Source organism: Vespa crabro, chromosome 3 (assembly GCF_910589235.1).
Source record: "Vespa crabro chromosome 3, iyVesCrab1.2, whole genome shotgun sequence".
NCBI classification, from domain to species: Eukaryota; Metazoa; Arthropoda; class Insecta; order Hymenoptera; family Vespidae; genus Vespa; species Vespa crabro.
Window position 1 is genome coordinate 5140162 of NC_060957.1, and position 14387 is coordinate 5154548.

The window sequence follows — 14387 nt, forward strand, 5'->3', positions numbered from 1 at the left end:
CTTAATTTTGGGATAGCGATATATAGCACGACACAATTGCTCTACTGCGTGATCGGCGCTATCGGAATAGCCTATTAAATCAAGGTAACCGCCGAACGGATTTCCGTCTTACGGTAGCCTTTTGACGTATATCAAAACCGGGTGACATTATTTCCTGTTTTCTTTTTTTTAATTTGTAACATTGATTTCTTTTTCAAGGACAAATTTGAAATTTGCTCTTTGAATATTTGCAATACGATGGGATCCTTTACGAAGTTCAATTATTCATTGTCTTCAGATTTGTTGACATGATAAAATCATAAACAATTTAAGTTAATCATTTCAAGATGCCTCCCGGTTTTGTGCGCCGTTTATTTAATTGAGAACAATATTTGTTAGGCACTACAGGTGTTACTACACGATTCGCTACTATTTCGGCACATACTTTATCTACGGCCGTACTCCGAAATGAACATTTTTGTGTATACATATGAGTATACATCATAATCATATAAAGCGAATCGACTGAAGGTAAAATTTGTATCCATTTCTAACATTGATCTGCTGACGTTTATCTTACGATTACCCGAATCCCAATTGGGGATAATCGATGTTTTTGCTGCTGTTACAAAATGGATTTAAAAAATCTTTTAAAAATCGATTAAGTCACTTGATTACAGGAAGGGTATATCTCGATTTATCTGACAACCTAAACGTTCGTTTTTGCCATTTCCAGTAACATTGCGTTCAAATAGTATTAAATAGTATTAAATATGTTACAAATTTCAACAATATTCATCGAATTAATTCTTAATAACAACACTGATAATCGTGGTGCATAAAAAATAATAAATTTGACGATATTCCTTTGTGATGCACGTATGTATACGTGTGCTTATAAACTACACACATATATACCTATCGCAATAATGTAGTATTGCAGTAACAACGGACAGTACCAAGCATCGATCGACGGTGAGAGAACAGTAAGATAGACAGAGCAGATCAGTCGTTTCAAATGCAATTCAAGAATGTGTGGTAAATATATATATATATATATAGTATGTATATATATGTATGTAATAGTAAAAAACGATTATAAGTAACGGTAAAATAAATAAGCATTTCCGGAACACGGCCAACACTGAGTATAATTAAATATTGGATTTATAACAAATAATGATTTGTTGATCAATACCTCGAAATCCTGCTTGCCCAGCCGCAGGGCATTGTCGATGGACGGGACACGAAACAGAAAACAGAAATACAAAAAATTAAATTTCGTAGACAATAATATCCACTATGTAAAGAGAGACAGGGCTGCACGGTAACATAATACAGCTATTTACCTATCGACGTGGCCAATTAATATTTAATAAACGATTAATATTTCATTGTTCAAGGACCATCTCAAAAGTTCCCCAAGCTGAGAAAAGTCTATCTCGTTTAGAAAAGAAAAATAGGATATAGAATGATCGTTTCTTTCTTTTTTTTTTCGTTTTTCTTTTTTCCTATTATTTTCTTTCACGTTTATATAATTAATATTTGACAGACTTTTCTCCAGTGTGACCACGACAGACAAAAAAAACTTTAAGACTTGAAAAATCTTTACGCAGCATCCAACATTCATATACAAGTCATAATGTAATAGTATATATATATGTATATATATAAAAATAGTACTTTCAAACGATCCGTATTTCCTAGTCCCTTAACTCCTATAAACGTAACGTAAATATATAATAAGTGTGTGTAGATAATTATTATAATACAGATAAAAAGAGTCTGCAGCTGCACATCGAGCTCCATGCAAGAAAACATTGATAAATGCTTTCAACAAAATATTGCCCAAAACAAAATTACCGATAAAAAATCAGAGCAATGTCATAAATGCCCTGCCACGAGTGTGTACATTTCTTTTAAATACTATTTCTTTTTTTTTAAATCATATTTTTTGTTCGAGATCATGAACCCCTCTCCCTTCACAAAACTCTTCTCGTTCAAATTACGCAATCATTCTCATTCAATGCCTCTATCGCTCTTACTCTTGCAGTCGCTTCAACATTCTTGTACTCAGTTGCTCTTGCAAAAGTAGCTTTCCTGTATCGTATTATACCCTCTTCCCTCCGTCCTTCTCACCCCATCCCATCCAGTCTCGACCCGCCCTAATTCGTTTGATCCGAAAAGATACTCTTATACCGCCAAATTTCATGAGTTTATCATACATAAGACTGTTAAAATACGTACAGATACAAATTAAGCAGATCGTGGTGGCTAGCGATGGGAGATAATATTGAGTGGTCCTTGCATCAATGCAGTAACAAAAAAACACAGAGAAAGAGAGAGAGTATTCAATAATCGAGACAATACGAAGAGTAAAAGAGGTAGTGGCTGAGCGACGGCTATGCTCTTTGATTTTGCATTCACTTCGGTTCAACGATTCTTTCTTCAAACTTAATCTTATCTTTCTTTCTTTTCTTTTCTTTTCTTTTCTCGTTTTTCTTTTCCTTTACATTATCCATTAGATTTAAAATATTTAATTATCTTAAGTTTTCGAACGTTGAACCGAAGCAAAGAAACATACTTGAAAAAGTATTACTCAACTTATATACAATCGTCGAACAATGATACCTTTGTTTTAAGTATTAACATTAGAGGAAACAGTAACATTGCAATAGAAGAAGGCAAAAGAAATGAGGGAAAGAAAAAACGAAATAAGATAGATAAATAGATAGATAGAAAGATAGATTTATTAAAAGAGAGAGAGAGAGAGAGAGAGAGAGAGAGAAAGAGAGAGAGAGAAATAGAAAGAGGAAAGAGAGGTTGTTTACGAGTACCTATGAAGACAGAAGAAATATGAAAATGAAGTTGTCAAATATGACATATAAGAAAGAATCGGACGATGTACAAAGGAAATTATTAGTACAACTGGTAAAGTTGAAGTTTTCATTCTTCTTGCACCCTCGAAAATACGTAAAATGTGTAATGCGAACGTATAACGGGCAAGGATGGTGGACTGGTCGTACCTTGCTATTCGCGAAGAGAAGACCAACACCTTCCATGCAAACCTGAAGAAGTCCACCCTCTCCTGTACGCATGTCTTGAACCGGAAATTCACCTCCCAGCTCGATACCGATGTTTCCTCCTCTTCCACGAGCAGCGGCTTTTTCCATAGCATCTTTTATACAGTAGTAAAGGTCTTTGCACTGGAAAAGGTGTTATGAATAAACTCTCTTAATTACTTTCTCAAAATGAAAAATTATTATCAATATATATATAGAAATTATTCTTTTGTTTTTCTTTAAAGTTACCTTCTTTGTATAATATTTATGAAATTGTGTTTGACCACCGTTTCGTCTCCATAAACAAAGGACCTTGTTTTTCGGACTGTAGGTCATGTTTACCAATCGTTCATACCACCAACGTTCAACGATAACTCCGTTTACCGATCTCAACACAAGACCGTCGTGACGAACTTCGAGGAATCTTAAATCACCATCAGCATCGACCCCAGCATGAACGGTGAACGATTGACGATGCATTTGTCGAGACGTCAATGGCTTTAGATCGATATCGTTTCCATGCTGAAAAAATGTATTTATATAATGGATATCTCTTTCTGAAAAGTACGAATTTAATAGATCTTATGAAAGGAACGTACAAGGTTGTTTATCTGATCGAGAAGCTGATTAAGCTCCTGACTGTAAATCAAACCGATGTGACTCTTTCCCAGTAATCTCCGTACTTTACGTTTCACCTCGTTTTTATCAACGTTTAGCATTACCAAGATCGCAGTGAGATTATGCAAAAGGGAGCATAACAATCGATCCTCGTCGTGTTCCAACCGACGTCTTTCGCTATCGCTCAAACTCTTATATCTAAATAAACGAATATTATTTAATTTCTATTATCTTTATTGATTTATAAAATTTTGGATAACGATCATCACCTTTCCATCATTTCTCCTGCACCCTGATCCATGCCCAACATATCTCGTTCTTGCGATACAGCGTCTAGGAAAGCATCCTCCCAGAATTGCATTTGGTCCCAAAGATTGGATCTTTCTTTACCCAAAAGACCTAATCGAAATATAGATTATAACTATAGATTATAAATAATTTATCAAATATTTTTTTAATCACATACCTTCAAAGAGATAAGTACGTGCTGTTTCAGGACTAGACATTGGTGTCGTAGATATTAAATTTCCACCATGGTATCTGAAGCCTGTACTCAAAGATGATTTACTGGACCAGACGCTACCAGTACGTTGTTTTCCTTGACGCGGAAACTGGAAACAGAAGATCAAATAACGTGGACACGCGGATATGGAATTACTCGTTCACCTTACTTTACCAATAAAAGATTACTAATCATTAATTAAACTAATATTACGAAGTTTTCATACGCATAGATAATGTCTACAATTAAGTAATTACTTAATTGAAGGATAATGTAAATGTTTTGCTAGTTAAGAGAAATAGTGAGATAGGAGAGATAGATAAGTGGAAAAGTAATTTGCATAGTTAGATCCGTAAGTTCGCCTTGAACTCTTCAATTTCATGTTGTGATAATATCTTATTAGAAATAACACTCATCAGAAATAGAGAAAATTAAATGGACTAATTTAATTCAAAGAGAAAATTTAACTCAAGGTGGAATAAATGCATGAAGCAGCTAAAAGTAGAACTAAATTAATAACTACCACTGTAATTATTTTTTTTAATCAAACTACTCATTCTCATGAATTCATCTTAAACAAAAATCGAAAATTTTGAGAAGAAGAATCTACGAGATCCATCTAAATATGATGTTGATGATAGATTGTGGAGTATAATATCTACTTGACTAATGCAACTAATTCAATAAGAAATTTACATTGCCTTGTTCAACCTCGCTATCAGACACAGTGCTTCGGAAAGAAGCTTGGTGTGCTTGCCGAAAAGCAGGATTAGTGATAATGCTACCTCCGTCAGTGGATAAAGCTTCGCTGCTTCCTGTTCCACCTCCCCGCCCACTCTAAAAAACATATCACGTTTATAAATAATGTAAATATACATTAGAAAGTTTGCCTGCCTATAAAAAATTCATTTTCGAATGAACTGATTAGCTAACGCCAATGGAATTAACTTATAACAAATGCAAAATTAATATCTCTTTTATTCGAATAATACGAATCTTACGGTATCTAAAGACGCGTGGATCAAATGCTTTGCATTTGAGAAAATATATGTCAACATTAATAATTTATTTCACACGACACATATCGAAGAGAGGAGTTGTTTTATATTATCACGCTATATAAAAATAAAGATAGTTTCAATATCTTTCTTGTACCTCAGAATCGAATGACGTCAGTTTGCACAAAAACTTTTTTTTTTTCGTGAACATATCCAAAAACATGTCCGTTGTTGATTGCCCAACGTCACTCGTTTGTTGTCCGTGGGTGAATTCAAGTTGAACCTGAGGTGGTATTTCTGTAAACAAAAGAGACAAGTAGAGGCATCATATATATATATGTATGTATCAGCACCTCTGATTGTCCTCCTCCCATCGTGTACCTTGCGTTTGAGAACTTCTTAATCTTTGTGATATATCTGGAAGTTCACCTTGATTCGGAGATTGTGGAGACTTCAAATTTTCCTTGCTACCAAATGGGCTCGATGCCTGGATATTAGATAAGTAATTATTAATTATTTATTATTTATTAATTATTAATTAAAAATTATTTGCGCCATACTCTATTGATTAATATAATATTATTTTTATTTTACAAACTTGTGATAACAGTGAACTATCGAAACCTCCTTCCGATAGATCTTTACTCCAATAATGAGTATGAGCTATCTCCATCAATTGGAAAACCGAGGCCATTCCACCCAATCCGAAATTACTATAAGTATGAGCGAGACCATGAACCACTGCTTGAAGGCACTTTAGCATTCCTTTATATACTGGTTTGGAGATACACTGAAAAATAATAATTATCGCATAATAAAAACAGAAGGACGCGGAATATAAATTTAAGTCAAACATGTAATACAACTCACCACATCGTCAATGTGATCATCAGGACTAATTTTTCTATTGAGCCCTTTGTTGAGCTTTGTAACAACCAAGTCTCGATAGCTTTCATCTTCCATAAGTTTCTTCAATCTATTCAATTTGAGCCAACCGACGCCTTCACCAGCCAAAACTTGTGTTACCACCTAATACCAAAATAAAACAAGTCCAAAAGAATTGTATTTAAGATTAAAAAACTATTATTAATATGTATTTACATCCGTTAAGAATGCTTGATTGTCGCTGTTTGTACTAGATCGTTCTGCATTTTGCATTCTTTGCATCTCTTCTTGATTAGCTTTCATCGAAGAATGCTTTATTAACGATGAACGCTCAACGAGACCTGTTTTTCCTGAAACTGAACATTAAATTACTTTCATCATTATTGAATTTTTGTTTTTGTTTTTCTTTTTTTTTCTTTTTTCATTTATAACTTGTATTTAATCGTATTAACCTTTAGGAAAGGGTCCAAACGATGTACTAGTTTTCTCCTTTGATCTTTGTGTAAGATTCCGATTAGAACTATTTCTGTTACCTGTAAAAATATGTACAAAGTAATATGAAAATGTTTTCGACCTTAGTGATTATGACAAAATAAACGTACCAAATAAATCACTGAACATACTGCTTGTTTGAGCAGCGATACCGTTTAAATCGCTACTAATATTGCTAAAGAAATCACGCCCGATATCTCTACGTCCAGAACGAGTATCCGAGGCAACCAATTGAGTATTGGATGATTCTCTTCTTTGAGTTATACCAGAAGATGGTGGAGTATGAGGTGGTGAAGATTGTTGTGACTCTCCAATACTCTGAAGTAACAATAAAAACAAAATTGAAATGACTCCTCTTCTTAATCTAATATTACTTTCTAGATACCTTGAGCAAACCCTTTTTCGTAGCGACTTCCTTAGCACTCTTTGTTAAATCACCAAATGTACTTTTACCCATGTACGTTAAATCATCTAAAGTGTTTTTGCTCACACCTGCAGCAGTCTTGCTAGCTTCGATAGCTGTTTTTGATGCCTCCTGAACGGACTTGGTAGCTTCGCCTACAGCCTTCTTCGTTTGTTGTGTCAACTGCAAACGAATTCTACATTATTTTCTATATGACATATAATTGAAAAATTATTTTGTATAATCAGGTAACGAAAAAACCTGTTCTAATGGCGCAAATAAACTGTCTTCGCCTGCTTCAGTTATCTTCTCCTTTGCTTGATGCTTCAACTAGAAAAAAGTTTTTAGAAAGAAATATTTTTGTAATTTAGGCAATGATATAAATGATATTAATACTTTATCCATATGCGCAAGAAGTCCATCTTGACTACTCTGTCTAGTCGTTTCTCGTACAAGATCCTTTGCTTGAGTCGCAATTTGTTCAAACAACGAACCCTGTGATCCTTGTCTCAAAACACCATTTCCTGGCATACCAGCATTGTTCTTTTGTCCATCCTGTGTACTCGATTGCTGACGAAATGCCGTAAGAGTTTCATTATCCATACTACCACTAAGCTGTCGTGTTAGAAGTGGACTCGTGCTAGATCCAAAACTGGATGTTCGCGCCAAAACATTCCCAACGCTTGGTTGTCTCTGAAGACTCGTTCCACTGGGCATCACCTTTAACATTAGGTAGGTAAAATTTGTTACTTTGATGTATCCCTTTTGTCTTTACTCGTCTTTGCAGCAAGCTTTCATTCAAGATATCGCACGCAATATTGTGCATACATCAAATTAATTCTAAAAGTTGATCGATCGCAGTGAACAGTGTTCTCTACCAATAATACAAATCATTGATTATATCTTTATTAAAGACTAAAAAGTTAGAGACTGCATACTGTGTAGAATTTTTTTGTCAATATTATAACAATTTTTAATTGACAAAATGTATGTGTAAATTGAAAATAACAATTTAAATAGAATATTTTTGATTTGATAGGAAAGAAAAAAATATGAAGAAAAAATGACATACATAAAATCATATTGTACTTAGCTACGATAGGAAAAATACGTAGATATACGTAAGTTAAACGAATAAACCCAAGTAGTATCACATAAACTGTAAGAAAAAATACAATTTCATGCCAAGTGATGTTTTTCGAACACGATGACATTCGCCCAAGCCAGTGAAATTGAAAATGATACCAGATGTGCATGCATTCATATAATGACATCGAGATAAGACGGTATCTTTTGAAAAGATAAATGCAGGACAGAAATCCGATGCACGCATATAGAATGACTCACAGGAACCATATATCTAGTGACGCGTGAAGTCCTGTGAGGGGTGGTAGTGCGTTCAGTGTCGTTGAGCAAGGAGTTACCTAATGACCCCATGCCCACTCCAAACTGGCCTATTGAACTTTGTGCGCTCAGGATTGTGCGTGGAGTTATTGTTGATGCAGAGTCTGACTCAAAACTACCACCTTCCTCTTTATCCTATGATCAAGTAATTCATTAGCACAAAAAGCATGTAACATACAAAATTTAGATGAACGTTTAATTAGTATGAGATATGTAATGATACTGGCCTAGTTTTGCGAATTATGTTTTTTCATCGATAGTGATTGTTAATGATTGAGAATTGGACATTTTTAAAGGGATACGCGTCACGTTTTAAGCGATAAAAAATAGCAGAAGAATGAGAAAATTTTCTAAAAAAGCTTGTTTGAAAAACGACATAGTGTGATATGCGCACGACAAAGAGCATTGTGATAAAGCCCATCGTTCTCTTTTGACGTAATCATTTCGGTTGTTGTAAACCATTCCATCTTTTTTCCACTTACATTGGTAGATTGTGATGTTTCGAGAGCATTAGGATTCAACTCCAATTCGGAGTCTCTGTTGAAACTCGGACTGCTGAGATCGCTATGACTGGAGGATGTACTTGGTGGACTTTCAGGACGTGCCGGTGATTCTTCTTCTACGCCAGGATATTGCAATGAACTTGGTGGATTATAAATGTTCTTTGGATCAATCGAAAGTGCCATTTGTTGAGGTTGACTGACTTGAGGACAATTATAGCCTGTAGAAAAGGTAATATAAATAAGAAATGAACGATAAATATCCACAAAGATGCAAAGAAATCTTTTCTCACTTGGTGATAAATCCGACGATGCCATTTCCGAAACGAAATCACTGAGAGAAGAGTAAGAAGAGCTCGTGCTTTCTGCTCCTTCTGAATCCGAACCACTCTCGTCAGTCGGCTGACTCTCTAACTCCTTCAGCGCATTTAAGGCGTTTGCCAAAGAGCTAGAGTTATCCCAAACTTTGAAATGTATTGGCTCAAGATTCGCAGCGTACCATTTTGACTTATCACCGATTTGCGCCGGATCAAAGACACCGGTTTGTACTCTCAAAAAAGCAACGTTACTAGGTGTAAGTGACCACTCGGCGAGAAATTCAACAGCTTGTGTGCGCGCAAATTTGTTCAGAAACTGACTTGCTCTTGGTCTCGAACGGAGGAAAGAATTTATTTGAAATGCGACTACGGGTCTTGGATAGAGCCTCAGCGTGCGTGTGTGCTCAGTAAAGTTGGCCAAAAGATTTTGGGAGTTGAAGAAGCGGACCATAGCCACTCGTGTTGCAATATCGACCGAATCAACGTCGTTACCGTAGATAAAGGGGTTAAATGGTGGAGCTGTAATCGAAGTTGTTGATGTTCCACTGCCTGTTGTGGTCCCAGGTCCAGGTACTGGCGATGATGATGAAGGAGAAGGCGTACTGCTTCCTCCAGATGCTGAAGCTGATACCATCGCAGTTGTCAACGATGGACGACGTAGCTGTGATGCGTTGCCACCTAATGGGCTTTGTTGACCGTGACCATGTTGATAATCAACGCTCGGTCTGTGCCTCATTGTCGACACGCTAAAAGATATAAAGTTCATTTTGAATAGACAATTCTCGCATTTACTTTGTAAACTTTAAAACTTCACCTTAAATTCTGAGAATGTTGAGATGCTGAACTTTCTCTTCTGCTTGGAGATTGAGAGGACAATCGTGATGACCAAGTATCTGGTGGTATAGCTTGCGAAGCGGACATGCTACCCATTGTCTAAAAGTAATAAAACATGAAAATATATAATCATTAGTAAATGAAAAAAGCGAAGTAATTCATCTACAAAATCTATGATTGCAAGCGTGTCTTAAATCAGACATAATCAAATGTATTAAATGATCTATTGAAAGAATAAATCAGCTATATGGGTGGCACTAATAGGATTATTGCAAAAAAAATTGTTGCATCGATAATATCGAATCCTCCGGTAAAGGAAGTGCGACGTTCGCGCAATGCATACGCAGTTTTCAAATTAAAAGAATCACTACAACACTGCAACAGATTCCGCTTACTGTTAACTACTGTAAAATAAATATTATGTAAAGAATAAAAAACTAAAAAAAATAGAATATTTACACCAGAGCCAACTTGATCCATCAGTTGCATTGCCTGCGGAAACGAATGGAGTAATAATTATTAGATGATGGATGGAATTAGTTGTGCGTATGATATTAGAAAAGACATCAAAATAATTTAAAAATATATATCCAAGAATATTGAATCATTGAACTAACCTGTTTCAGGTGGTTCTTTAGTATGGTACCTTCCGGTTCAGGCAAGGGTGGTAATTGATCCGCCGAACCAGGAGGTGCAGTTACTTTATTGCTATCGAGATCCACCAGCCAGACATCATCCGGCATTTTGAAATTTTTCTTATACATTAAAAAAGAGGCAGGTATTCCGATGATATATGGCGTTGGAGCCAGTAATAGTTGTTCCGCACAGCTCATGCAGGTTGGTAACAATGGTATTGCAGGGAACATGTATTCTAAGGGATAGATCATTGTGACAAATGCCATCACCGACATCGACAAAGCATTATAATCTCGTGATTGTAATACGATCTGAAACGAGAGTATTTCAAAGATCGTATTCAAATTATATTATAAGATCAACAAAATCGATTGTGATCAATAACGATAATAATTACCTTATTTTCTAATAAAATGAGAGTGAGAACTTTCAAACATATTTCAACGCCAAGAAGTTCGAGAGGCAAATGTAGAGGAAAATCAACCAAAGAAAATCTTGTGTGATCAGGTAAAGCAAAACAGAGTGAAGGCTGTATAATCGATGATACTATTTCGATTTCTACACGCGTTTTCGTTGGCACTGGCACTGGACTGCTCAGCAATCTCAGGATCCAGGTTTCGATCTCCCGTATATCGTGTAACACGATGGACGGAGTCCCTTCCAAAACTTGACCACTAAGAACACTCCACACTGAATCTCTGAAAATAGAAAAAAGAAAATAGAATATACTTATAATACTATACTATATAATTGAAACTATTGTTTCAATGTTATAATTCAAAGCCGATAAAAAGTACCTATTAGTTTGCCTCGAAGCTCCTACTTTTTGAGGAGTTGAATTATCGTTGCATGCATCAATGATTTTCTTCAAAACGAAAAGACATTCTCGGAACATCGAAAAGAATGGATGATGAGAAATGATACAAAGTGATGTTAAGGAATGATTTCGAATCCTCTGAAAAAAAAAATAAATATATATATCTGTTAATGATCAAAAAATAGATTAGAAAATGAACAACTAACCTGCCGCCTTCGAGAAGCTCGTGGTGAAGGAGAATGACTACCACCACTTTCACTGTCACCACTTGGTGCTGTAACACCCAATCTCGGTGCGTAAGGCGCATGGGACGTGTCAGAGTCTCTTCTGCTACTGGAGCAATCTTTTTCAGAATCACTAGGACCCACCGCGCTGCTTCTATAGTCGCTATAAATAACAGCTCGAGATACAATCTCATTATTGTGCTAATCAAAATTCTATCACCATGGCAAAGAAGGATAAAACATTTAAGAAACAATAGGATGTGACGTTTCACCTAGAAAATGCAGAATCTGTACTTTTTTCCATACTCTTTCTCCAACTCTCCCTTCTAAAAGTGGTGTTGTATTTGTCTCTTCTCATTGAAATACCACCACGTGCATTTGTTCCAGCCCTTTCTATAGGTCGATAGAAATTAACGCAAATGCCATATCGTGTTTTTCCTAAAAAAAGAAAAAAAAATAGGTAGATTAGATAATATGTATATTAAACAAATAAAATATGTATGTAAAAATATGTACGATTAAATAATTGAAAGGAAAAATATTTTCCATTTCTAGGAATCTTACCTGAGTCCTTATCCGTGAGGGTGAAAGTGAAAGACGTAGCTTCTCGTAAGGCTGTGCGTTTAGGTCCCACGCTGCTGCAACCTTCTGGTTGACAAAAATAAACCATATCCAGAGGTAAAGGAAAATCTTTGTGATCCTCCACCGGATATCTGCGCAACAATTCTGGAACCTAATAATTATAGAAAAACAAGTTATATAAACTTTATCATTTGTTTTCTCATCTTTTTTTCTTTTGGATATTAACACGTACGTATGTATGTATGTGCATATATAATATACCTGCACAGGCTGACGAGAGATCGGAGCCGATCTGGCTCCCACGATAGCAAGATAGTCCACCAAACGTGGACAAAGTTGCTTCTTTTGTATATCCATGGTTGCCATTTGATGCTCTGTCACCGTTTTATACAATATATGCAAAAGATTTCTGCCGATGGTTTCTCTTCGACCTCACTTCCTACTGCGATCATGGCTATTTCATTCTTTGATCTTGTGATATCAGCCTGTAACTGAAAGTCTAAATCAGCTTTTTAAAAAACTCTATGAATATACTTCCCAACCCTAAATAATTATATCATCTCACAGAGACTCAAAATCGATATATCCGACTTTTTTGATTTCATTGATCCTTGTACAATGATTCTCTCATCGAAGAATCTAGTAAAAGAATTATCATTTTTAGATCTTTTCTAGAATTATCATTTTCAGATCGACTAACGATTACGAACGCTGTTAATTGACCGTGACACTATTCGTCATCCTCCACTTTCGTATTAAGTTATTGATTTCTCGCGTCGCAAGGGCAACGCCGTGGCGCATCCGCGCGTTCACCGTCTTTGCCTAGTTCATACTGCTCGCTTTTTTCTAAGCAGTATCACCACCACCTCTTTCTCCTCCTCCTTCACGATCACCACCACCACCGCCACCATCAGCACCATTAACAGAAGCAAGACAAAAAATAGGTCGAGGGGATCCTTGAAACGTTTCACTGAAGGATACCCTCAAAATATAAAAATTCTTTAAAATAGCCTATGATACAAATGCAATCGATTAATTGATTAAATTAAATAAAAATTGACGAAGAATAAATTGAATAAATAGAATAAAGAACATAAAAGATTAACACAATTATCAAAATATCAGATTATTTTTAAATTTCGTAATCAGGCTCTAAATTTAAAGAGGAACACGAATTAAAGTTCGCTAGAGGCGCTCTTTGAATTATCGATTGATCATTATCCATAATGATCTTTTATTTATACATTTAACAAACCAAAAAAAAATAGACCAATGAATGAACATAGCGATATATGATGAAGTCATCCTAAATTTTTTCTAGAACGTCCAAATATACGATGTACATCAACGTAAAATTACCTGTTAATCAGAGAATACTTCTTACTGTTCGCCTTGTGATAACCACATGTCAGAAGAAAGAAAAGGAGAGGAATACTTCCCGTCAAGTTTCCTACTAACGAGGAACAAGAAAATTTTCGAAGCTAACTGAACTAACGGACTAGCTAAAACGACTAACGATATCGCTTAGCACTGATAGCACACTCGCTATTTCTTCTTCCAGGCAGGCGCGAACGTGCAGGAGCGGATCGAGCGAGCGAGTGCCTTCGCCAAACAATTGTATAAACAAACGATCATTTTATTTTTCTTTTTCATCTGTGACAACTACACTAAGTCCAACTTAAATTTTCTTCATGATCATCTTACCTATTATTATTCGTGTTAGATGTAGTGTTTAAGATGTTCGACTGATGCGCGCAGTTAACACGCGCTAACCATCGACTGGACTCGTGGGACCATTCGAGCTAGCTAACTCTACCAGTAGAATCGATCAATAACGCCCTCGAATCGACAAGGGTCTGGCTTACCTTGCATCCAGCTCCTCTTTTCTCTCTCTCTCTCTCTCTCTCTCTCTCTCTCTCTCTCTCTCTCTCTCTCTCTCTCTTTCTCCCTCTCTCTCATTCGTTTATTACCTCTTCCTCAGTTTGACGTTCACGTGTAATTTTTACTGTTAAAATTATTCTTTTCGCTGCTTACTGATACGCTTAACAATTTTCTTTTTCGTGGTCTTCTTAAGATAAACTGGCCCTTTTATTCTGAGTTAATCCCTTTACTATTTTCTTCTGCTTGATTTTTT

General features: G+C 35.8%; 1 protein-coding gene across 20 annotated transcripts in view; it reads right to left on the reverse strand.

The window, feature by feature from the left end:
• LOC124422939 (MAP kinase-activating death domain protein) overlaps positions 1-14101 on the reverse strand; it is a 17201-nt gene extending 3100 nt beyond the window's left edge. For 2 of the 20 annotated variants that reach the window (XM_046960067.1, XM_046960071.1), the window contains exons 1-30: positions 13958-14040; positions 13613-13855; positions 12819-13134; positions 12515-12744; positions 12236-12404; positions 11944-12109; positions 11654-11834; positions 11428-11585; positions 11028-11328; positions 10612-10941; positions 10454-10486; positions 9975-10093; positions 9137-9906; positions 8826-9064; positions 8287-8478; positions 7336-7659; positions 7201-7269; positions 6922-7122; positions 6647-6854; positions 6497-6577; positions 6261-6400; positions 6030-6188; positions 5758-5949; positions 5541-5646; positions 5317-5456; positions 4126-4270; positions 3929-4058; positions 3641-3857; positions 3291-3563; positions 3006-3185 (exon numbers count right to left, since the gene is read on the reverse strand). In XM_046960067.1, coding sequence (XP_046816023.1) covers positions 3006-3185; positions 3291-3563; positions 3641-3857; positions 3929-4058; positions 4126-4270; positions 5317-5456; positions 5541-5646; positions 5758-5949; positions 6030-6188; positions 6261-6400; positions 6497-6577; positions 6647-6854; positions 6922-7122; positions 7201-7269; positions 7336-7659; positions 8287-8478; positions 8826-9064; positions 9137-9906; positions 9975-10093; positions 10454-10486; positions 10612-10941; positions 11028-11328; positions 11428-11585; positions 11654-11834; positions 11944-12109; positions 12236-12404; positions 12515-12619 — 5328 coding nt within the window. In that variant the 5' untranslated portion in view covers positions 12620-12744; positions 12819-13134; positions 13613-13855; positions 13958-14040. Of the gene's footprint in view, positions 1-1177; positions 1187-3005; positions 3186-3290; positions 3564-3640; positions 3858-3928; positions 4059-4125; positions 4271-4857; positions 4999-5316; positions 5457-5540; positions 5647-5757; positions 5950-6029; positions 6189-6260; positions 6401-6496; positions 6578-6646; positions 6855-6921; positions 7123-7200; positions 7270-7335; positions 7660-8286; positions 8479-8825; positions 9065-9136; positions 9907-9974; positions 10094-10453; positions 10487-10611; positions 10942-11027; positions 11329-11427; positions 11586-11653; positions 11835-11943; positions 12110-12235; positions 12405-12514; positions 12753-12818; positions 13135-13612; positions 13919-13957 lie in introns of those variants that run through there. The other 18 variants (XM_046960058.1, XM_046960056.1, XM_046960061.1 and 15 more) reach the window with 18 other exon arrangements.
• Positions 14102-14387: the final 286 nt, after the last annotated feature.